At 45.7% G+C, this 25,971-nt stretch overlaps 1 protein-coding gene across 1 annotated transcript; it reads right to left on the reverse strand.

Moving 5' to 3' along the window:
- Window positions 1–501: 501 nt before the first annotated feature.
- On the reverse strand, window positions 502–9,164 carry SFRP2 (secreted frizzled related protein 2). Its single transcript, XM_069744095.1, has 3 exons — window positions 8,513–9,164; window positions 6,118–6,198; window positions 502–1,420 (listed from the first exon to the last, which is right to left on the reverse strand). Exons 1-3 carry the CDS (start codon window positions 9,012–9,014, stop codon window positions 1,116–1,118), a joined length of 888 nt encoding a protein of 295 aa, XP_069600196.1. The 5' UTR covers window positions 9,015–9,164; the 3' UTR covers window positions 502–1,115.
- Between the last annotated feature and the right edge of the window lie 16,807 nt (window positions 9,165–25,971).

Genomic DNA, 25,971 nt, shown 5'->3' on the forward strand with positions numbered 1-25,971 from the left:
GCTACATGTGACTTGTGGAAATAAGGTGCGTGGCTTGAGGCTGTCCCGTAGATTGATGTGTTAACACCAGGCTTGGCAAACAACAATGAAGAGAAGGTCATCAAATAATGGTTTTTGCGAGTAGCCCTGTGCACTGAAGAGCAGATCTGGATAGAGTATACTGATGGGGAGGGGATAGTAAATATCGTAAACTGGAGATAGGGTGTGTGCCAGATAGAGAGGTGCTTGAAGGTGAGTGTGGAAGTGCGATGAATCTGCTTTATCCAATACCAAAAGGAGGTAAAGTAGGAAACCTTGGATATATAGTTAATTAAATATAGTGCCTATAATCTGGGGCACAAGGTACGGTGGGCCTTTATGTGGAGAAGCTTTGGCTGTCATTATATCCGGACTGCGGGGCTCTTGGTGTCAGTATGGTGAAGGGGCTCACTGAATGTGGCTTGCAATCATCTGTCAGTGCTGAATGTGGCTCTCAAGGTAAGAAAGGGTGGGGACCAGTGGTCTAATAGAAGAGATTTATTACAAAAATTACCACATTTTCCAAATCTGACCTCGGTTTGGAAAGCAAGTATCCAAATTTTGACAAGTCACCTGCTGAGTGATACAAAGTTTCATTAATGATTCTAGATAACATCTGATACTTAGTATGGAAGACTTAAACAGTTGTCGGTAGAAAAACAAAGGAAATGAACTGTTAATATTTTAAAGTATATTTGTTACAGGAAGTGATGCAAACGCACAATTCTACAACTACTGCAATCTCAGCTGCAGCGAAGTCTAACAATCCTGCCTCATGTAAAAAAAAACAAAACAAAAAAAACAACAATAATACATAGTAATCGTCAACAAGTTTGCATCCAGTAAATATTTTTCTACATATTAATTCATGGCCATCATAAAAAATATTTGATTTTTTTTTTTTTGCAGTTTTCATATTATTTACAAGTTTTTATTCAATAATAATATTAATTATAATAAAAATAATACTCGTCGTCATAAAAAAAAGCCATCGCCCCAGCCCTTTTGCTATATTTCAAAAAGGATGGGTCCCCAAATGAGGGTGAAAGGTGCAAAAAGACTAGCCCCAGTGCTGAAAGAGTTATTTAATGGAGGAACTAGCACTGCAGCTTGCGAATGCTGCGAGAGATCCTTTTAAACTCCCGTTGGCCTTTCTGCCACCGTTTGACTGAGGTGATGACCAGTTCCCCTTCGAGCTTTTGTCCCATCACTAAATAGGGAGCGTTTATGTCATTCATCTCGTCGCAGGTACACTGCAGGCCGTCTTTAAGCCACAGCACGGTCTTCTTCAAATCTCTTTCTGTTACCCCATTCAGTTTGTAAATGGTTTTGCTCTTTGTCTCCGGGATGATCTTAGTGTCCCCATTGATGTAGGCGATCTCCTTCACTTTTATCTTCAGAGCTAATGAGGGCAAAAGAGGGGGAGGCAAGCAGAGAGACTGGTGAGAAAGAGCTTGGGAGAGACATGTCCATTAGCAGCCACAGCAGACAACCCTAGGGTGGGACGTGTTGCTAATGAAACTGTCAGGCCCTGACACAATTACAGCAGGTGGCTCCATTTTTAAACCACAAAGGGCATCAAAGTCATTTTATGTCAAACCCTTATGTCTTAACCCCTAGAGTGTCTCTTGGGGATTAGTTCTGCAGTTACAGCCCTCAATGTGCTGCTTTGTGGAGTTGGCCTGCTCATGGAAACAATCATTAAGCCCCGCACACTCATCCAGCAAATATTTTATGATATTCAGACATGTAACAATGAATGAGGCTGCTTTATACAAGTCTTACCCAGGGACATCATTAAAGGAGCATTAAACGGAAAGTCCATGAGCCTTATAAAACCCGCTAATATAATCCACACACATGGATGCTGATGCTCAGAAGGGGGTCACAGGGGCAGACCACTATAGGCAGCTTACACGAAACAGCACATTCATTTCACGGCAGACGGTAGGATGGAGTCTCAGTGCGCTCCTCGGTTACATACAAATGTGAAGAAAGTTCTATACTGAGTATATGAGTCAGAGGAGTAATATCCCCCAGACTCGCAGCATTATTCTTTGATGACTAACCCATCATTTCTGCCATTATAACTTCATGGGGCTACGTGCTTCTTCAAACCGCACCATCAGGAAAGGACAAGTTATGGGTCACTGACTGCTAGGCATTGGGGTGATTGAACACCAGATTCCTTTCTATTTCAAAACATATGTCAAAAATATGGCAGAGAATTGCTGTCTATCTACTGTACAGTTTTTATATATCTGCAATATCAATCAATTACTATAACCTGGGAGGGCTGATTTTATTTTGCATATCTGTGAAGTGGAATGGAGCTGTCACCGAAAGGCCGGCATCCGACATCGAGTGGTACTGTTCTCTTTCCTTATCAGTCACTCTATCTATCTATCTATCTATCTATCTATCTATCTATCTATCTATCTATCTATCTATCTATCTATCTATCTATCTATCTACAATATCTATCCATCTGCAATATCTATCTATATTGTATCTATCAATCTATCCACTATATCTATTTATCTGCAATATCTATCTGTCTGTATTGTATCAATCTATCTACAATATCAAATTAATACATCTGTCTACTATATCTTTCTATCTATTTTACTGTAATAAGCATTTAATTTTAGATGCTGCAGAATCTCTTGTGTTTGAATAAAAGATATTACTAAAGTGACTGATTTATTTCCTAGAGGTTATGCAAATGCAATGTGAGATTTTGCTTCCAGTGTAACCCAATATTTGCTGAATACATGCCGTGGATTGTTCATGAGGTCAAATTCAGGTATAGGGGAGAGAGTAAATATGAGAACCTTCACAAGTACGTTGCAGTAAAAAACATATGTTTGCCTGTGACATGTGGTACTTCGTGCAGCTTCGGATGGTTCTACAGGGAATTTCATGAATAACATCTCACTATTCTGCACATGCCTCATCACCAGCAGCATGTAAATGCCTAACAATGTACATACGACTCATTACCAGCCTTATGTGAACAGTCTGAGAATACACACGACTCCCCAGCACTACTGTGTATGGGCCTTACAAGGTATACATGACAAGTTTATGTGTTTGGCTAGTTTGCAGACACATTTGTGCAACTGTATTATTAATGCAAATTCAGGCCTGATCACGGGTCATTAGAACTGCAGTGGGTCTGAGGCTACTTTCACACTAGCGTTAACTGCAATCCGTCACAATGCGTCGTTTTGCAGAAAAAACGCATCCTGCAAAAGTGCTTGCAGGATGCGTTTTTTCCCCATAGACTTGTATTGACGACGGATTGCCACACGTCGCATCCGTCGTGCGACGGATGCGTCGTGCTTTGGCGGACCGTCGGGAGCAAAAAACGCTACATGTATAGTTTTTTGCTCCTGACGGACCGCTTTTTCTGACCGCGCATGCGCGGCCGGAAATCCGCCCCCACCTCCCCGCACCTCACAATGGGGCAGCGGATGCGCTGGAGAAATGCATCCGCTGCCTCCGTTGTGCAGTGCGTTAAACGCTGGCGTCGGAATCTCTGCCCAACGCATTGCGACGGGGAGATTCCGACGCTAGTGTGAAAGTAGCCTAAGACGTAACAAAGCTCAAATTCTAGTTTCTTGCCATGTGGAAACGGGGCTCTGAGTCTCATTGGTCACCAGGACTTGTCAATATGTGGCTCATCAGTAAGGGTATGTGCACACGTAGAATGGTCCACTGCGGATTTTTCCGCAGCGGATTCTATAAATCCGCAGGGCAAAAACACCGTGTTTTTCCTGTGGATTTATAGTGGATTTACAGCGGTTTTTGTGCAGATTCCACTGCGGTTTTACACCTGCGGTTTTCTATTATGGAGCAAGTGTAAAACCGCTGCGGATTCTGCACAAAGAATTGACATGCTACAGAATGTAAACCGCTGCCTTTCCGTGCGTTTTTTTCCGCGGCATGTGCACAGCGTTTTCGGTTTCCCATAGGTTTACAGTGTACTATAAACTCATGGGAAACTGCTGCGGATCCGCAGCAAAATCCGCATTGTGTGCACATAGCCTGACAGTATGCACAGCTTATACTTAATAACTTTCATTTCTATTGCCCCAACATATTCTGCAGCACTTTCCGAGTGGCTCATCACCAGCACTATGTTTGCACCCTACAATTAATAGATAGTTCATGCAGAAAAATTATGTATATGTATATAACTGACACATCACTAATAATATAAATCAATAAAACTGCAGGTAAAATGGCTAATGAACCAGATCATATATATGAAGTAGAACAACGTACATACACATCGCATATGGTCAACATTATGTACATCCTACACTTTACAATAATATATATTACATATGCCTCTAATGTAAAGTGCTGCGGAATACGTTGGCGCTATATAAATATAAATGATTATTATTATTATGCCGGGGGCTTACATAACGAGAAATATCTTTTATTACTAAACCTTTCTATACAGTGAGATCCTGTCTGAAAGTTTTCTGCCATTACTGCAAAAATAATTACTATGGAGATGTCATTGTCGGAGTACTTTCAATGAGCCAGTCAGTCATTATCCTTTGTAAGGGCATTTTTATAATAAAATACCAGCTTGTTTCCATTTGTCGGGATTAATATCCTGTACACCCAAGGCCATGCTGTTTCTTACAAGAACAGTGATTGTACATAAGTTATGGCTACTCTAGAAGTCAACCGTAGACTTATCATTCGCATCCAACTAATCAACATCTAACATCATCAATCAAGTGCAATGCAGCCAGGTTCTGCTTGTCATTCCTCCCATCGCCGCCTGATTTATGTTACGAATACCTTTTGTTTCCTGTCTTAAAGGACCCAGTGAAAGGTTGGAAAGTGTTGTTTATAAAATCGCCCAGTCTCACGTCAGCTCACATCTACATCCTAATTGCTGGTTACACTGCCTATATCCAAACAGGCTGCACCGGCTGTCAATCACACTACAATAACAAATTATGCTGCCCAGCTCCAAAATAGGGATCTCATTCTGCACAGACAGGCCTCATTTGTTTCACCACCAATTAATTCCACATATATGCTCGGCAGCATATGCTAGGTATAAATGTGCGTCACTCCTCTAATTCTTATTATTGTTCTTTCTAACACTTGGTGTTACATCTATGATACATTACATTTCTACTGATTCTTGACTAGGAAATGTAGTACGTTTGTATAAACAGTGCTTTGTACTTTATCATCATATATCCCCTAATTAAAGGAGTATTGGATAGAGCCAACTGGCTCCGGACTCAATGGCTGATTTATGGATGGAACACATGCAGTAATGTCAGTAGACAAAGTACATCCATGTAGCAACATACAATGGCATGTATAAAGGAAAAATCTACGTCCCTCTGCAGCTGTTATGGCAGAAATCAGTGTTCAGTAAAGTCCGAAGTTAAGCATATATTAATGGTAGGTATGGAAAGACATAGTGCATCATAAATACATAAGTATGGCAAATATGAGATAAACAATGGTGCGATAGATAGATAATCATAAAATTATATGACAATGAATATAGTATGCGATATTGGCTAGATAAATAAACAGATGCATAGATAAAACACAATTTTCCATCTTTAGGCTGTGTTCACACGTTCCGGTTTTTTCGCGGTTTTTCCCTATAAAAACGCTATAAAACCACAAAAAAAACGCATACAAGAAGCATCCCATCATTTAGAATGAATTCCGCATGTTTTGTGCACATGATGCGTTTTTTTCCGCATAAAAAACGCATCAGGCACAAAATCCGGACATGCTCATTCTTTTTGCGGTTTTTATGCGGATTTCCCACTACAAAATGCATTGGGAAGTGTCCGGAAAAAAACGCGGAAAAAACGCGTCAAAAACGCGGCAAAAAACGCATGCGGATTTCATGCAGAAAATGTCCGGTTTTTCACAGGAATTTTCTGCATGAATTCCTGAACGTGTGCACTTAGCCTTACACATATATAGAAAAGTAAGGTCACCGTTTTTTATGGAAACCTCGCAGTGAAGAAGCCTATACCAATATTCGTCCTACTTTCTATTCTCTTGTAATAATTACATCACAGTGAATCTTCTTACCAAAATCATTTTTGCAGAGATTCTCCACAATGTCATTGTCATCCTCGCTGGCAGTTTTACAGGCGTCACAAACTTTTGGTGCTGTGAACAGACAAATGTTTTATTAGTGGTAGAAATGTTTAGTTACCAGTAGGTGGCGCTCAGCCCTTGGATGCTTTACCCATCTCCAACATCTTCATGTAACAGAAGTGACTTGCTCCAGACTTGGAGCTTCTACATGTAAAATCCTTCTTTACGAATTGCACTAAAAGCTATTTGCATAAACACTTGAAGCAATTTTGCTAATGTATGAAAACATCCTAAGTTCTATGTATGGGGCTCCCTTGCCAGTTGCACTCAGCATTTGGCAGACACAAACACATTACTGTGGGCATTTGCTTTCAGAGCAGCAGGCACCACTGTTTTGCCCAGACTGTCTTCTATACTTATTGGAGACATATGAACTAAATTATCATTTTATCCATTAACATCATTGAACATTTCATGCCAATAAACTAGAGTGTCTTCTATTCTTTACCTCTTGTCTTTTCTGTACAGGAGATATGGTTATTTAAAGTGCATTTTAAGCTATAAGTCTGCATTTCACGCACACACACACACGCGCACACATACGCATACACGCACACGCACACACACACACGCGCACACATATGCATACACGCACACGCACACACACACGCATACACGCACACGCACGCTATTGAATCAATGACATTGTGTAAGCACACACTGATGGTCAACAAAAGTTGATTTCATCATATTACATTGTGTCTTACATTTACACTGAGGCTATGTTCACATGTCCAGTAATCATCTGTTAGAAGGGATCCAGCAGCAATCCGTTGCCAAAAAAAGTGGTGTTGACTCAACTTTTGTCCGTTTTTAAAAATCTGATTTTAGCTGGATCCATTTTTTAACATTGAAGTATACGGAGGATCCGTGAGGCTCTGTGCACACGTTGCGTATTTTGCTGTGGATCCCCAGCAGTGTTCCATGAGTTTACAGTACCATGTGCACATGCTGCGGAAATAAACGCGTGGAAACGTAGCGTTGTTTATTCCGCAGCATGTCAATTCTTTGTGCGGATTCCGTAGCAGTTTACACCTGCTCCGTAATAGGAATCCGCAGGTGTAAAACCGCAGGTGGAATCTGCACAAAATCCGCAGTGAGGTTTACCAAAATCGGTCCGGAAAAATCAGCAACATTTTCCGCAACGTGTGCACGTGGCCTTAAAGAGCCATCAGTTTTCTTCCATTTGAAACTGGTCCAGTAAATAAAAAACGGATCCTTTTCAAATGAAAGAAAGGCAGATGGCTAATTAACGGATCTCTTTTCCATAGACTTCAGTGGTAAAACAAAAAAATTATTTCATCTGTATCCACTTTTTTTAAAGACGGATTGCTGCTGGATCTGTTCTAACTGATGATTCCTGGACACGTGAATGTAGCCTACGGCTACTACTTTCACACATCAGTTTTTTGCAGTCAGGCACAATATGGCGAATTTTGAAAAAAAAACAGATCCGGCAAAAGTTGCCGTCGGATCCGTTTTTTTTCTCATAGACTTGTATTAGCGCCGGATTGCGATGGATGTCCTCACATTTCATCTGTTTTTTGCCGGATGCGTCGAAAATCCATTTTCTAGCGGCCGGAGAAAACGTACATAGGAATGTTTTTTTCTGTCTGTTGAAAAAGTGGACAGCGACAGATCCGGCGAAAAACGGATGAAACGTGAGGTGAAATGATGGAATCCGGTGACTCAGTTTTTTTTAAAACAAATCATGCATTTTCCATTCTGGAGTCTTTCTCTCCCTCCGAAAAAACGGATCCGTCTCATCAGTTTTTCACAATTTACGACTGATCTGTTTTTTTCAAAATTCGCCGGATTTAGCCTGATGGCAAAAACCTGATGTGTGAAGGTAGCCTAAAGTCATAAGTGTACTGGACAGTTTCGAGGAATGTTGCAAAATTGATGGAAGAAAGTTCAAACATTTACTAGATTAAACAGTGGATAGTACAACGTAAATCCTGGTCTGCAGCAATGTCTATAAATGCCTCCAAGATGAACGTTTTTAATTTGGCCCTTATCTGGTCAGTTTGTTTGTGACACACACACACGCGCACGCATGCACGCACGCACGCACGCACACACTAACTATATGTGTATACAGTGTACACAGATGCTTTAAAATGCACTTCAACTGCCTATACCTCCTGTACAAAAAAAATCTAAGGTTGTATGAATGTGTATATACACCCTAAAGTATATATGTATACTCTCTCTCTATATGCCATATATATGTGTGTGTATATAATGTTGTCAGCTTTCCTAGTATAACAGACAAGAGTACTTCTAAGATGGGCAGGATGTGGCCTCTGTGGTGATGGCACCTTACCTTCTCTGGTGGCTGGCACATAATCAGTGCTGGCTGGGGGGATGCATAAGTCATTGTCCTGGGGAAAACGACTGCACTCCAGCATATCTGGCCATGGGAAGCCAAATGCAGACATGACAGGGGCACAGCTGTCCTTCACCTGCTCACATAGTGATCGGCAGGGCTTAATGGTCTCATCCAGGTCATCAATGCACACTGGGGCAAAGAGGGAGCAGAGGAATTTCTTGGTGTCACGGTGGCATTGCTTCTGTATCAGTGGGATCCAGGAGGATGCTTGCTGCAAGACTTCCTTCATCGTCTCATGACCCAGCAGGTTGGGCAGCCTCATGTTGGGGTACTCAATGTCATGGCAAAGAACCAGAGTCGCAGGGATGGGTTTGCAATTGCTCCTCTTATAGGAAAATTCTGGTTGACCAAATGGAAACAAGCTCTTCACTGAGACCATACAGTCAGTAGCCAGCAGGATGAGGAAGATGAAGTAGAAGGGCTTCTGGCAGCACATGGTGAGCAGTCAGGAGAAAGCAATGCTGCTGGTGAATGGTGAGAGTAGTCACAGCCTTCCTCAGGCTACATGCAGATCTCAGCTTCTGGCTGCCTCCACCTTACACCACACTCATCAGATGTTCTGCAAACAAGAGTTTTCTTGATTTTTTTTTATGCTAGTCCAGGGAGTGGGAGGAGGCTGCTGACAATCATCAGAAAAGGATTGGTCACTGCTTACTTGCTCAGTTGCTCCTTTGAGAATTCTCCTTTGGCAGGACAGCTTTAAAAGAAATGTGCATGTAAAATGTGAACAAAGCCTTACAAAGGGCTCACCAGTGCATTGTCTGACAGGAGCAGGCTAGGATTGTATGCATGGGGGATTGCTGCTGCAGCAAAGCCTCACACTTCCTAAATACATTTACTGATACTTGTCAACTGGATTTGACTCCTGAGGGGGCTGCAGTGGTGTTTGCTGTAGTAATGTATGTAGATGCCCTCTTATCATGCCCATTACTCTCATTGTGAGAAGTGACACCTGGGGATGGAAGTGCCTGGTACAAGCCATGTGTCTGCACAAGGAGACTTGTCACATTCACGAGATTATGTTGAGAATTTTACTAAATCAATAATAGTGAAGAGTTCAAAGCAATTGATGTCACTTCCAAAATTGCATTAAATGATGTTAAATAGATTACAGGATAGGAGCTATGCTATCTCCCTACAGAGGGTCTTCTGGTAATTAGAGAAGTCCCTGTAGGTAATTAGTTTATGGCCTAATGACTGCAGAAGAGCTAATAGATATTTATTAATGGCCCCTTCTTTTTAATTTGTGTATTTTAGAAACTTACTACTTTTCCTGAAGTTATTCTATGTCAGCACTAAACACCTAAACAGTAGATTTTCAGGGGCTTTCCGCTATTACATAAAGTACTTATTTGGTCTATCTGAAACATGTAAATGACATTGCTACAGTTCCTTTTAAGTTGAGCAGAGTTCCAACTCAGAAGTCATTGGTGTCTCAGTGTACCTTAGTATGCCTTTGGTTTGGAAACTGTTTTCTGATCAATTCTGACTTGTCATATTCCATCACGTGTACAAAACAGAGATAGTTCCCCCTATTATTGTCTTGAACACTAATATGGTGGCTACATGGACTCTATGGGTCATGCCCATTCTGTGCACATGCGTGGCTCAGCCACGATGACAAACTTTTAGGTACATTTATATCCATTATAAGAGACATAGAATGAAAATGTAAAACTATCAACTCCATAATATGCTGTAATTATAATATGAATCTTATTTTTTGCTACGCTTGCATTCAGACAATAGCGCAGAGAGCTGCATTATACAGTTTATATCTATGGACTCCAGACAACAGGCTGTCGTAAAACAGCATGTGTCCGCTGATTAGTCTGGAGGGCAACTTCAGGACAACTGAAAGCTAGTGCAGCTCAGTTTATATTATAGGACTACTCCTTCAACTTAACATAGCAATAATCATAATGTATTATTATAGTATTGAACCGAAGATTAATAGCGCTAAGTAATCATTAGGAAACTGCCTACTTAAGGGCTCACGCTGGCGTTCATGCAAATCAGTCCGATCTCGGACCACGACGCACGGACTGACTGCGGTTCTCCCAACCCGAGTGTGACAGCTTCGTATATTTCTATGAGGCTGTCTTGCTTGGGTATGGAGAGGTGAGGCCAGTCTATGAACTGATGAGTGCTAACCGTGTTTTATACAAATAGCGCTCCAACATATGACGATCTATGGTGCTTTAGCACATGTCTGTGTTTTTTGCAGACTGGTCAGTGTAAAGTCAGAGACATGTCCAATATTGAACAATATTCGTCAATTAAGTATATGGGGCTGTGAAAAAATTGGACAGTACATGGATGCATCCATTTTTCATGGACTGATAGATTGGAGAGGGCAGAGAAGCTTTTTTTCTCATCAGTGAAAAACTCTGACCAAAAGACTGATGACATTGTGAAGACACTCTGATGGACCTCTGATGAAAAAATCACTGATGAAACTCGGGCCAATATTCTGGTATGAGAAAATTACTGATGTGTGAATGATGTCTTACAGAGCAAAGTCTTAGTGTATGTGCACACGTTGCAGATTTACTGCGGATCCGCAGCTTTTTTCCGCGCAGAAACGCTGCAGATCCGCAAGTGATTTACAGAACAATGTAAATCAATGGTAAAAAAAAATGCTGTGCAAATAGTGTGGAAAATTCTGCACGGAAAACGCAGTAAATTAAAAAAAGGACCATGTCACTTATTTTTTCTGATCTGCTGCGTTTCTGCACCCATTCCATAATAGAAATCCACAGGGGTAAGGCTATATGCGAATTTGACTGCGTTTTTTTTGCTGATTTGCTGCGGATTTTGTGCGGATTTCTTCCTTTTTTTTTACCTCTGCAGATTTCCATTATGGAATGGGTGCAGAAACGCAGCAGATCTGCAAAAAGAATTGACCTGGTCCTTTTTTGAATCTGCTGCGTTTTCCGTGTGGATTTTTCCGCACCATTAGCACAGCATTTTTTTTGCCATTGATTTACATTGTACTGTAAATCACTTGCAGATCTGCAGCGTTTCTGCATGGAAAAAAAATGCTGCGGATCCGCAGGAAATCTGCAACGTGTGCACAAACCCTAAAAAAGAAAGAAATCAGCACAAAATGCCCAGCAAGTCCACAAAAAAAACCATGCAAAAACTGCAAAAATAGCGAAGAATATAACCTGCGTTTTCTGCCAAGAAATGCAGAATCTGCCCAGAAAATTCCGCAGTCAAGTCCGCAACGTGTGCATATAGCCTTTGGGCTTGTGCACACTTTGCAGATTTATCTGCTGCATGTCAATTCTCCGTGCGTTTTTGCCCTGTGTTTTTCACCATTGAGTTCACTCAATCAGGCAAAAATGCAAAACACAAAAAATGCTGCAAAAACTCCTGTTTTTGGAGCTGCATTTTTACTGCCAAGAGTTGCAGAAATGGTGTAAAAATGTCTGCATCCATTTACTCACCATGTGCACATTGCCTTACTGTACATTCTGCATGCAATATTCCATAGGAAATTCTTGTGGCTACCCACTATAGACAGCTTATTTAACAGTGTTCCCTTTTACAACTAAACGCTGCCATACAATACATTGAGACAAATTGTCCGAAGTTGTCAGGGATGTGGACTCTTGAGAATTCAGCATACATACATTTGAATACAGAGGAAACTTTGTGGAAAAGCTGCTAATAATCAGTATAATGAAGCGTCGAAGATGAATGACTCCTGGAATACAACTATTACATAAGGGTATGCTCACATCTCCATATATAAAGCAGCTGAGATTCTTAGCCAGAAAGTTGTCAAGCGAGTGTCAAGGAAAGGCCGTACTGGGCCCCTGGCCCTCAAGGGAGGCCAGCATGACGGGGTCACGGGGAATGGCAGAGCCTCAGGGTGGGCAAGGGCAAGTCGGGGTTAAATAGTTTGCTTGGGCTGTGTACTTTTGAATTTGGACAGAGGGGGGGCGGAGTTTGGATGAGGCAGGGAGGAGCAAGCGGGGGAGCTTACTCAGGGGGTGATTTGGATAAGAAACTGCCAATTTCACCTCAGCAACTGCCACACTCACCTGCTGGTCTGGCGGTGGCTGAAATACCCACCCACCCACCTTCCCTCCCGTTTTCTTGTTTTGATTTTGTTTAATCGCGTTTATTTTTAGGTTATGTTTTTGTTTAAGGGGAAGGAGTAATTTTTGTCATAGCAGTTAGGCGGGGGGGGGGGAGGGGAGGTCCTCGAAGTTGGTGGAAAGAGGGGAATTGCGGATTCTAGGGGGGGGGACCTCTAGTGGTCCTGGACTCCCCCAGAGTGGATTGCGAGTGGATGTGGTAGATCAGCCCGTGGAGGGGCTGATTAAAGGATTTGGTAATCGGTTGGTTTGGCCGGGTTGGTCAATATCTGCCTCCGAGCTGGTGCTTAGCGGCTGGATGCAAGACTAAGCCTGGAGGCCAAGGTACACAATTTGAATTTCTGCAAGGTTATTTTTGAGGCTTCGAGGACCACCACTCCCTGGGGGATATTGTTTACATGTTGTATTTATGTTTAATAAAAGGCTGCTGTGGCCATTTAATGCAAATCTGGTGTAATGTCGTTATTCAGGAGGGGATCTTATGATAAGGCAGTTTACGAGAGATCCGATGCAGTAAGTAATTAAGGTTAGGCATTTAAGTCAGTAAAGGCGGTCATGAGTCACGTGTATAACGAACTCAACTAGAACTGAGAGTGGACCCTCTGGACCGTGGGCAGCCCTACCCCTGAGCGAGCGACTTTGGGATGAACCGACCCCTATACAGGGACCGTAAGGAGCAGGCCCAGAGGTCACTTACCCACAGTGGAAGTACCGAGAGGGACGGCTCCAGGTAGAAACGAGAAGGCACTGAAGGATCACTGGCAGGAGTAAGAACCAGGAGAAGACTCTGGAGACTGTGGAACAAAAACAAAAGGAAGGGTTAAGAGTACAAGACAAAACGGAAACGGGAAAAAACAAGAGCAAGGGACAAATACAGAGAGGAGCGAAGTCCAACAAGAGACAGCGAACTGGCGAACCAAACACGAGCACCACAGGGGCCAGAAGCACAGACAATGCTATGACAAACAGGCAACGAGGCACAGAGGAGGACGCCTAATATAGCAAAGACAAGGGTAGGGATTGGTTGAGGCTACACTGACCTGGAACTCAGAGAAATAGTATCAGGTGTGATGCGCCTGCGTCTATCGTGGAACCCAGAGCGCCTGCGCAGGGTCAGCAAGCCTCCAGCAGCAGAGAACTCCGGAGAGGGGGCGGAGTCAGCGAGACGCCTGGACCCGGAAGTGGAACGCCGGGGACGCGCCGCCGCAGAGACCGGAGCAGAGCGGCGAGAGCGCGCCGCTGCAGAGACCAGAGCAGAGCGGCGAGAGCGCGCCGCTGCAGAGACAGGAGCAGAGCGGCTAGAGCGCGCCGCTGCAGCACGAGCAGGGACCCTAGCCGGAGAAGAGGTACGGAGACGCCCGGCCCCAGCACACAGCCTGCGGCGAGCAGCCACAGCAATAGCGGTAACAGTACCCCCCTACTTACAACCCCCCCTACGTAAGCGGGCAAAAAATTTGTTAAGAATACGAGGAGCATTAATGTTTTCAGAGGGCTCCCAGGATCTCTCCTCAGGACCAAAACCCTTCCAATCAACCAAAAAAAAATCCTTTCCACGAATTTTCTTAACTGCAAGGATATCCTTCACAACGAAAATATTATCTGCAGAGACTGGTTGCGAGGAGGAACTAGATGGAGAATGGAAGCGGTTAAAGATAACTGGTTTGAGAAGAGGTGCCGCCTCCCCTTGGCTTTCCTCCCCGGTATTTTTATTTTCCACGCATGCGCGGTCCAAGCTGGCATCACACGGCCTAGTCCCCATTGGCCGACGCTTCATTCCTCTGCTCAGGCGCCGCCTCCCCTCGGCTCTCCTCCCCGGCTTTTGGCCCGCACCACGCATGCGCGGTCCCGACGGTCATGTGACCCGATGACGCGGCACATCAGCTGACCTAATGGCGGCGGGCACTTAAACCCGGAAGTGCCGCCGCCTGTCAGCAGTCCCTGGGAGTGACGCTTCTTCAGCTGTCCGGTGCCTGTCCCTGTGGAGTCCTCAGGTATAGCAACGCTCTTCCTTTTGCGATGCTCTCTCATCCCTTCTGCCCTCTCCTCTCCTTATCCTTACCCCTCTTGCCAGTTTATATCCTGGACGGCCCAGTTACCTTTTTTCTGCCTTTTGTGTCTTTAGCGCTTCTGCCATTGCGAGTCACTCGCCCTTCTACTAGCGCCCTGCTCCTGCAGCTCCAGTTTCTCCAAGGTAACCGCCGCAGTTCCTAAATGTACCCCCCTACCTTAGGCCACTTGTCCTGGGTCTTACTTTTTATAACCTTTGTCATTCAGGCGCCCTGCTCTCCCGGACTGTGCCTATTGTTGGCACCCCTGTGGGCCCACATTCACTCTTCGTGGCTTCCAGGTACCTCCAGGGGGGCTCCCAGTCTTCTATTTGTCCTTATTCATCTCAATCTCCTCTATATTTGTCCTTCTTCTCCGTATTTGTCCTTCTTCTCCGTTTTCTTTTTTTCTCCTTTTCTTTATCCTCAGATCTACGGGCAGTATTTCTGGCCTGTAGGTTTGATTCCCGCTCATATAGATTCCTGGTGGTCTCAGACCTGGACTAGTCTCAGCATATAGCACGCCCACCCGGGCCTCACATCTAGCAATCCTATACGATACCTACTATATGGCATGTTTATGTGGTTCTACATGTTCTGATTATGTGCTCATATCTTTTGTTTCCATGTCATAGGCACTTCAGCTCGCACCTTAACCCTCTGATCCCGCATTTTGGGTAGTCACCTCATTCGCAGTATCCTTCATTGTTCTAGTGGGGGAGGTTATCACATAGCCCATCTAGTTTCTTTACTGGGACTTGAGGTCATCATTTTATCATATTCCTTTCCTTTACACGTTCACAGTCCGTAGTATCTCCTGTAACGAGGCTCACGACTCACGGGACACCAGGCCGGATCCATCCTGTCCGCCACAGTCGTTGTGTGTCTCTTCTCTTATGATGTAGTTATTCTTCTCAAATATTATGTATTATGTCTGTATTGAGATTGTGCATCATGTTACCTTTCTTAACAATATGTCTTTGTATTCTTACATATGTATTGCAGTATTCCAGTATCTGTTTCTGATGAAGGTCTGTTAAGTAGACCGAAAACGTTTAAATTGTGGATGCACCCAATAAACGAATTGTTCACTTTCTATCATACAAAAAGATCTCCTGAGTGCCAAGTATTTATTGCATTGGTTTGAGAAGAGAGACATGAAAAGTACTGGGAATACGGAGCGAGGCAGGTAACTTCAGCTTGTAAGCGACTTCGTTAACTCGACGCAGAATCTCAAAAGGACCAATGTAGCGAGGACCAAGCTTATAGGAGGGGATCTTGAGTCTGATGTATTTAGAAGAAAGCCAGACCTTGTCACCGGGTACAAAAGGAGGTGAATCCAAGCGTTTCTTGTCAACTTGTCTCTTCATTAATAAGGAAGCTCTCTCGAGCGACTTCTTAACCTCACCCCAGATTGTAGAGAAGTTGCGAGCTGAGGAGTCTGCCGCTGGAACTCCGGAGACAGAGGAGACCGGTAGGGGCAAGCCAGGATGTTGACCAAACACTACAAAGAAAGGAGTCTTCGCAGAGGCTTCACTGGAGTGGTTATTGAAAGCAAACTCCGCCCAAGGAAGCAGATCGACCCAATCACTATGATGAGCATTGGTGAAGTGTCGCAGATAGGCGGCTAAAGTCTGGTTAGTCCGCTCAGCTTGACCGTTCGTTTGAGGATGGTAGGCGGAGGAAAAGTCTAGAGAAACTTTAAGGAGTTTGCACAGAGCTCTCCAGAATCGAGAGGTGAATTGTGCTCCTCTGTCGGAGACGATATGAAGAGGAAAGCCATGGAGTCTGAAAATGTTCTGGATAAATATTTTTGCCAACTCAGGAGCGGAGGGTAAACCGGGAAGTGAAATGAAGTGAGCCATCTTGGAGAACCGGTCAACTACGACAAGAATGACAGTACAACCTGAGGAACTTGGTAGATCGGTAATGAAATCCATGGCTATATGCTGCCAGGGTATAGATGGAATCGGTAGAGGAAGAAGGTTGCCGAAAGGTAATTGTCGGGGCACTTTGTTCCTAGCACAAGAAGGACAAGATGCGACGAATTCTTTGACATCTTGGCGTAGAGTAGGCCACCAATAATACCGCGAGATGAGGAGGAAAGTCTTCTTATAACCCGCATGTCCTGCCAGTTTGGAGGAATGAAACCAAGATAACACTCTCACCCTGCTGCAGTCCGAGATGAGGGTTTTACCTGGTGGCGGATAAAGCATCTGTAGCGGTGCCACAGTCATGATCTTGGATGGGTCTATAATGTATGCTGGCGGCTCCTCCGCATCCGGCGGCTGAAAGGACCTGGACAGTGCGTCAGCCTTAAGATTCTTGTTGCCGGGCCGAAAGCGTAACTCAAATTCAAAACGGGCAAAAAATAGAGACCATCTGGCTTGACGAGGATTTAGTCTTTGCGCGGTTTGTAGATACGCAAGGTTCTTATGATCGGAGTAGATAACGAATGGATGTACAGACCCCTCCAGCAGATACCTCCACTCTTCCAAGGCCAACTTGATGGCTAATAACTCACGATCACCAATGGTATAGTTTCGTTCGGAGTTAGAAAAACTCTTAGAGTAAAAACTGCAAGGAACCACTCGCCCTTCAGAAGACTTTTGTGAGAGCACAGCTCCAGCTCCAGTAGAGGATGCGTCTACCTCCAAAATGAAGGGTTTATTAACCTCTGGATGATGCAAGACTGGGGCGGAGGAAAAAGACTTCTTAAGAGATTCAAAGGAGACCAGCTTCAGGAGTCCATCCCTTAGCGCTGGAACTTTTCCGGGTGAGAGTAGTAAGGGGTTGGATCATAGACGAGAAGTTCGGAATGAATTGTCTATAGTAATTGGCAAACCCAATGAATCATTGGATGGCTTTTACTCCACAGGGTTGCGGCCATTTGAGTATGGCACTCACTTTCTCAGGATCCATCCTAAGACCAGAATCCGAAATGATGTATCCCAGAAACGGCAAGGAGGTCTGTTCAAACAGACATTTCTCGTATTTGGCAAACAGGTGGTTCTCTCTCAAACGCAGCAAGACCTTGCGAACACTTCTACGATGAGACGGAAGATCAGTGGAAAAAACAAGAATGTCATCCAGATACACCACAACACACGAGTTAAGAAGATCTCTGAAGATATCGTTGACGAACTCTTGAAAAACCGCGGGGGCGTTGCAAAGCCCAAAAGGCATAACCAAATATTCGTAGTGGCCGTCTCGAGTGTTAAACGCGGTCTTCCATTCGTCACCGATGCGAATACGAACAAGGTTGTAAGCGCCTCGAAGATCAAGCTTGGTGAAGATACGGGCACCACGGAGACGGTCGAAGAGCTCGGGAATGAGAGGTAGAGGGTACCTGTTCTTGACCGTAATATTGTTCAATCCTCGGTAATCAATACAGGGACGTAAAGATCCGTCTTTCTTTTTCACAAAGAAAAAACCTGCTCCGGCTGGAGAAGAAGATTTTCAGATAAACCCTTTAGCCAGATTCTCCTTAATGTATTCCGACATATACTGGGTCTCAGCAGCAGACAAAGAGTAGATTCTTCCTCTGGGTGGAGAACAACCGGGAAGGAGATCAATCGGGCAGTCATAAGGCCGGTGTGGGGGAAGACCCTCCGCCTCTCTCTTGTCGAAGACATCCGCGTAGGACCAGTAAGGAGTAGGTAACCCCTCAGGAACACAGGCAGACCGAGACGGCAGAACTGGGCGAACTGACTGTAGACAACGTGAATGACAAGTAGACCCCCACCGTAGGACATCTCCGGTACGCCAATTAAGGGTCGGTTCATGCACTCGAAGCCATGGCAGTCCAAACAATAACGTGTGAGACAGGTTCGGGAGAACGTAGAAGGCAATTTTCTCGTGGTGAAGAGCCCCGATTTGTAACTCCACCTCCTCAGTAATCAACGAGACGGCCTCCCGTAAGGGCCTCCCATCCACAGAAGCAATTAAACGAGGAGAGTCCAGAGAGTAGACTGGAATGCGAAGCCTCCGAACCGCGTCAAGACTGATAAAATTACCTGCCGCGCCCGAATCCACATACGCAGTCTCAGAGAAGTGACCTAGATCGGAAATTAGTAAAACGGAAAGGGTTAAAGGCTGAGAGGAAGCTGGAACACCTAGGGAGGCCTCTCTTACCTGTCCTAGGCGGAGAAGTTTTCCGGTCTCTCTTTACAGCTACGTAGCAAGTGAGCGGCGCTACCACAATAAAAGCAGAGGCCTTGGGTACGCCTCTCCTTGCGACGTTGCTCTGCCAACTTTACTCGATCCACTTGCATGGGTTCAGGAGAAGCAGCGGAAGAAGAAGCTGCGGCGGGAACTCGAGGGCTACTGGACCGACGGAGAGGAGCAGAGACATTAGACCCTCTGGCACAAGCGGATTCTCGGGATCGTTCCTGAAAGCGAAGGTCTATACGCGTAGCGAGAGAGATAAGATCCTCCAAGGTGGTTGGAATATCTCGTCCAGCGAGTTCGTCCTTAATACGGCTGGACAGACCCCGCCAAAACGCACCCACCAGAGCCTCGTTATTCCATCCGAGCTCCGACGCCAGGGTACGGAAGCGGATGGCATACTGTCCCACAGATAAAGAACCCTGACGTAAATTAAACAGAGACTCAGTAGTAGAGGCTAAACGTCCGGGCTCGTCAAAAACCTTGCGGAAGGTCTCAAGGAAATCTCCTAAATGGGAGACTAAGGGATCATCCCGTTCCCACAAGGGATTGATCCAGGCTAAAGCCTCCCCTTCCAAATGAGAGACAATAAACGCTACTCTGGCTCGTTCAGTAGGATACTGCTGAGGTAGAAGCTCTAAATGGAGACGGCATTGATTCAAAAACCCTCTGCAGAGTTTGGGATCACCAGAATACCGGGGAGGTTTACCCAGACGAGGAGGAGGATGAGAAGTTGGGACTGGAGTGGAATCCAGAGCGGGGGCAACAGGAGCCGACTGTAAGCTGAATAGGCGATCATCAATAGATGCCATATGACTCAACATACGGGTTTGAGTATCCCGCTGTAGAGATAATTCCTGCTGTAGGTTAGCGAGCTGAGCGGCATTCACAGGATCAGCAGTTTGCAGGGAGGTTAAGCGCGACTCCATAGTCTTCATAAAAGCCATAATGCGCTGCTGGTTATCGCGCAAAAGGGCCAACTCTTTCTGGGCCGAGAAGGGTGTACTAGTGGGGTCCATGGCCTGTTTGTACTATAACGAACTCAACTAGAACTGAGAGTGGACCCTCTGGACCGTGGGCAGCCCTACCCCTGAGCGAGCGACCTTGGGATGAACCGACCCCTATACAGGGACCGTAAGGAGCAGGCCCAGAGGTCACTTACCCACAGTGGAAGTACCGAGAGGGACGGCTCCAGGTAGAAACGAGAAGGCACTGAAGGATCACTGGCAGGAGTAAGAACCAGGAGAAGACTCTGGAGACTGTGGAACAAAAACAAAAGGAAGGGTTAAGAGTACAAGACAAAACGGAAACGGGAAAAAACAAGAGCAAGGGACAAATACAGAGAGGAGCGAAGTCCAACAAGAGACAGCGAACTGGCGAACCAAACACGAGCACCACAGGGGCCAGAAGCACAGACAATGCTATGACAAACAGGCAACGAGGCACAGAGGAGGACGCCTAATATAGCAAAGACAAGGGTAGGGATTGGTTGAGGCTACACTGACCTGGAACTCAGAGAAATAGTATCAGGTGTGATGCGCCTGCGTATATCGTGGAACCCAGAGCGCCTGCGCAGGGTCAGCAAGCCTCCAGCAGCAGAGAACTCCGGAGAGAGGGCGGAGTCAGCGAGACGCCTGGACCCGGAAGTGGAACGCCGGGGACGCGCCGCCGCAGAGACCGGAGCAGAGCGGCGAGAGCGCGCCGCTGCAGAGAGCAGAGCGGCGAAAGTGCGCCGCTGCAGAGACAGGAGCAGAGCAGCGAGAGCGCACCGCTGCAGCACGAGCAGGGACCCTAGCCGGAGAAGAGGTATGGAGACGCCCGGCCCCAGCACACAGCCTGCGGCGAGCAGCCGCAGCAGTAGCGGTAACAATGTGTACCCCTTACGTCATGCGGTTTTTCCTCACCTGGCATATGACAGGCGTATGCATTCCGTATGCAATGCATTTTTAACATAATCTTTTACATACTATAATTCTCTAAGTCATTTCAAGCTTGTTTTATAACTAATAAAGCAATCTTATACACAGATATAGATAGATGATTGATAGAAATATGTTGGTGAGATATATAATCAGAACTTTGTGTGTGTAGCTTTCTGTACTTGTATTTAGCTAATAAATAAGTAAATACAAAAAATGGTGCCGGGTCCCCATTATTTTTTATTAACCAGCTAAGAGGAAGTAGACAGCCCAGAGCTGGTCTTAATAGTCTGGGAAGTGGGCAATAAACATGGATGTTCCCAGGCTATTAATATCAGCTCACAGCTGTCTGCGTAGCCCATACTGGTTATTAAAAAGAACCTGTCATCAGGATTATGCACAGTAATCTACACACACTGTCAGGTCGGCGCCAATATACTGAATAAAATGATACCATGGTTGATGAAATTAGTCTTGTGGTTGTTTTTTAATCTTTATTTAAAGATTATTTGAGATTTTTGTGCCCTAAGGCAGGGTTGGTGTATGTGGTGCCCTGATTAGATATTCATAATGCAGACTGCTGATAAGTCACTCATCCCTCAATGCAGGTGAAGAAGCTGCGGAGACACCATCACGTGTTTCTCGACGCAAGCAGTGAATAGCCAGGCCTTTCCCCGGGAAGGAAGAACCACGGGAAGGGCAGCATCCTATGAAGGAAAGCCACCTATGCCAAGCATGGTATCCATCCACAGACAGCTGTTTCGGGGTGTTTGCCCCTCATCAGTGTGGAGTAGGAATCTGGCTATTAGGAGCAGTGCCTAGTAAAAAGGCTATAAAGGCACAGATGATTGGCCTCGGGGAGACCAAAACATCCAACACTGCGGAGACACCATCACGTGTTTCTCAACGCAGTGATTCCAGAACACTGCCCCCATCCCTTATGGGAAATATGCAGATGCAGGTGAAGAAGCTGCGGAGACACCATCACGTGTTTCTCGACGCAAGCAGTGAATAGCCAGGCCTTTCCCCGGGAAGGAAGAACCACGGGAAGGGCAGCATCCTATGAAGGAAAGCCACCTATGCCAAGCATGGTATCCATCCACAGACAGCTGTTTCGGGGTGTTTGCCCCTCATCAGTGTGGAGTAGGAATCTGGCTATTAGGAGCAGTGCCTAGTAAAAAGGCTATAAAGGCACAGATGATTGGCCTCGGGGAGACCAAAACATCCAACACTGCGGAGACACCATCACGTGTTTCTCAACGCAGTGATTCCAGAACACTGCCCCCATCCCTTATGGGAAATATGCAGATGCAGGTGAAGAAGCTGCGGAGACACCATCACGTGTTTCTCGACGCAAGCAGTGAATAGCCAGGCCTTTCCCCGGGAAGGAAGAACCACGGGAAGGGCAGCATCCTATGAAGGAAAGCCACCTATGCCAAGCATGGTATCCATCCACAGACAGCTGTTTCGGGGTGTTTGCCCCTCATCAGTGTGGAGTAGGAATCTGGCTATTAGGAGCAGTGCCTAGTAAAAAGGCTATAAAGGCACAGATGATTGGCCTCGGGGAGACCAAAACATCCAACACTGCGGAGACACCATCACGTGTTTCTCAACGCAGTGATTCCAGAACACTGCCCCCATCCCTTATGGGAAATATGCAGATGCAGGTGAAGAAGCTGCGGAGACACCATCACGTGTTTCTCGACGCAAGCAGTGAATAGCCAGGCCTTTCCCCGGGAAGGAAGAACCACGGGAAGGGCAGCATCCTATGAAGGAAAGCCACCTATGCCAAGCATGGTATCCATCCACAGACAGCTGTTTCGGGGTGTTTGCCCCTCATCAGTGTGGAGTAGGAATCTGGCTATTAGGAGCAGTGCCTAGTAAAAAGGCTATAAAGGCACAGATGATTGGCCTCGGGGAGACCAAAACATCCAACACTGCGGAGACACCATCACGTGTTTCTCAACGCAGTGATTCCAGAACACTGCCCCCATCCCTTATGGGAAATATGCAGATGCAGGTGAAGAAGCTGCGGAGACACCATCACGTGTTTCTCGACGCAAGCAGTGAATAGCCAGGCCTTTCCCCGGGAAGGAAGAACCACGGGAAGGGCAGCATCCTATGAAGGAAAGCCACCTATGCCAAGCATGGTATCCATCCACAGACAGCTGTTTCGGGGTGTTTGCCCCTCATCAGTGTGGAGTAGGAATCTGGCTATTAGGAGCAGTGCCTAGTAAAAAGGCTATAAAGGCACAGATGATTGGCCTCGGGGAGACCAAAACATCCAACACTGCGGAGACACCATCACGTGTTTCTCAACGCAGTGATTCCAGAACACTGCCCCCATCCCTTATGGGAAATATGCAGATGCAGGTGAAGAAGCTGCGGAGACACCATCACGTGTTTCTCGACGCAAGCAGTGAATAGCCAGGCCTTTCCCCGGGAAGGAAGAACCACGGGAAGGGCAGCATCCTATGAAGGAAAGCCACCTATGCCAAGCATGGTATCCATCCACAGACAGCTGTTTCGGGGTGTTTGCCCCTCATCAGTGTGGAGTAGGAATCTGGCTATTAGGAGCAGTGCCTAGTAAAAAGGCTATAAAGGCACAGATGATTGGCCTCGGGGAGACCAAAACATCCAACACTGCGGAGACACCATCACGTGTTTCTCAACGCAGTGATTCCAGAACACTGCCCCCATCCCTTATGGGAAATATGCAGATGCAGGTGAAGAAGCTGCGGAGACACCATCACGTGTTTCTCGACGCAAGCAGTGAATAGCCAGGCCTTTCCCCGGGAAGGAAGAACCACGGGAAGGGCAGCATCCTATGAAGGAAAGCCACCTATGCCAAGCATGGTATCCATCCACAGACAGCTGTTTCGGGGTGTTTGCCCCTCATCAGTGTGGAGTAGGAATCTGGCTATTAGGAGCAGTGCCTAGTAAAAAGGCTATAAAGGCACAGATGATTGGCCTCGGGGAGACCAAAACATCCAACACTGCGGAGACACCATCACGTGTTTCTCAACGCAGTGATTCCAGAACACTGCCCCCATCCCTTATGGGAAATATGCAGATGCAGGTGAAGAAGCTGCGGAGACACCATCACGTGTTTCTCGACGCAAGCAGTGAATAGCCAGGCCTTTCCCCGGGAAGGAAGAACCACGGGAAGGGCAGCATCCTATGAAGGAAAGCCACCTATGCCAAGCATGGTATCCATCCACAGACAGCTGTTTCGGGGTGTTTGCCCCTCATCAGTGTGGAGTAGGAATCTGGCTATTAGGAGCAGTGCCTAGTAAAAAGGCTATAAAGGCACAGATGATTGGCCTCGGGGAGACCAAAACATCCAACACTGCGGAGACACCATCACGTGTTTCTCAACGCAGTGATTCCAGAACACTGCCCCCATCCCTTATGGGAAATATGCAGATGCAGGTGAAGAAGCTGCGGAGACACCATCACGTGTTTCTCGACGCAAGCAGTGAATAGCCAGGCCTTTCCCCGGGAAGGAAGAACCACGGGAAGGGCAGCATCCTATGAAGGAAAGCCACCTATGCCAAGCATGGTATCCATCCACAGACAGCTGTTTCGGGGTGTTTGCCCCTCATCAGTGTGGAGTAGGAATCTGGCTATTAGGAGCAGCTTCTTCACCTGCATCTGCATATTTCCCATAAGGGATGGGGGCAGTGTTCTGGAATCACTGCGTTGAGAAACACGTGATGGTGTCTCCGCAGTGTTGGATGTTTTGGTCTCCCCGAGGCCAATCATCTGTGCCTTTATAGCCTTTTTACTAGGCACTGCTCCTAATAGCCAGATTCCTACTCCACACTGATGAGGGGCAAACACCCCGAAACAGCTGTCTGTGGATGGATACCATGCTTGGCATAGGTGGCTTTCCTTCATAGGATGCTGCCCTTCCCGTGGTTCTTCCTTCCCGGGGAAAGGCCTGGCTATTCACTGCTTGCGTCGAGAAACACGTGATGGTGTCTCCGCAGCTTCTTCACCTGCATCTGCATATTTCCCATAAGGGATGGGGGCAGTGTTCTGGAATCACTGCGTTGAGAAACACGTGATGGTGTCTCCGCAGTGTTGGATGTTTTGGTCTCCCCGAGGCCAATCATCTGTGCCTTTATACTCATCCCTCAATGACCTGCCCACTAGTTTGCATAATGAATACCTAACATACTGAAGATAGAGACAAAAAACGCTTCTGCAGGCAGGTGCCAGCCGTGGCACCTGCGCTGCAGCATAATCACAGGTTTAGTGTGGCAATAATACATTTTTCTTGATGTTATCCAGCTAGGGAAAAAAAAAAATTGAAAATGGGGCCTGCGCAGTAGCAGCTATCGGTGTTGATAGTTGTGATCCAATGGCTGCTACTGCGCATGCGCCGGTGGCGCCATATTACTGGATTATTATTATTTATTTATAATAATAACCTATCTTTCTGTGCAATACCAATACATATATATATATATATATATATATATGTGTGTGTTACTAACATGTGTATATATACAGTATATATATATATATATATATATATATATGTATTCTATGTGTATATTTCTATTCTATCTATTCTATTCCAACCTGTCAGTGTGTTTTTACTGTACACCTCTGTAAGAGGCGCCAATTCTGGCACTTAGCCTCGCTCTTCCCACTTGCCCTGTAGTGGTGGCAAGTGGGGTAATAGTTTGGGTGTTAATGTCACCTTTGTATTGTAAGGTAACATCAAGCCCAGCTTAGTAAGGGAGAGGTGTCAATAAGACACCTATCCATTACTAATCCTATAGTTGTTACAGGTTAAATAAAGACACAGCCAGAATAAAGTGTTTTAATCAAATAAAACACTGGACAGTTTCCCATCTTTATTATACTCCTAATCCATACGACGCCTTCGATCTCCTGTAATAAAAATAAAATAAAAAAACAACAATATACCCATGCCTGCCGTCTCTGTGTCCCACGCAGTAATCCATGTCTGGGGGATACAGAGTTTACAATTAGGACGGTGCTAAGATGCGACCACCCCTGTTGTAAACCACTGGTGAATGAATAAGATGCCGACACTGATGCTGCGCACCCTCACAGCTTGACCTGCGATGAACTCTGGAGCGAAGGAAAATGCCAGTTCATTGCCCAATTCAGCGCCC

Source organism: Ranitomeya imitator, chromosome 1 (assembly GCF_032444005.1).
Source record: "Ranitomeya imitator isolate aRanImi1 chromosome 1, aRanImi1.pri, whole genome shotgun sequence".
Lineage (NCBI taxonomy): Eukaryota > Metazoa > Chordata > Amphibia > Anura > Dendrobatidae > Ranitomeya > Ranitomeya imitator.

Excerpts from the sequence above, each read along its gene's own strand:
- SFRP2 (XM_069744095.1), bottom strand. The coding sequence starts at position 9,014 with ATGTGCTGCCAGAAGCCCTTCTACTTCATCTTCCTCATCCTGCTGGCT. Across the intron at positions 6,199-8,512 it reads TGTGCCAGCCACCAGAGAAG|CACCAAAAGTTTGTGACGCC; the intron begins GTAAGGTGCCAT and ends GTCTGTTCACAG. Across the intron at positions 1,421-6,117 it reads TCTCTGCAAAAATGATTTTG|CTCTGAAGATAAAAGTGAAG; the intron begins GTAAGAAGATTC and ends TGCCCTCATTAG.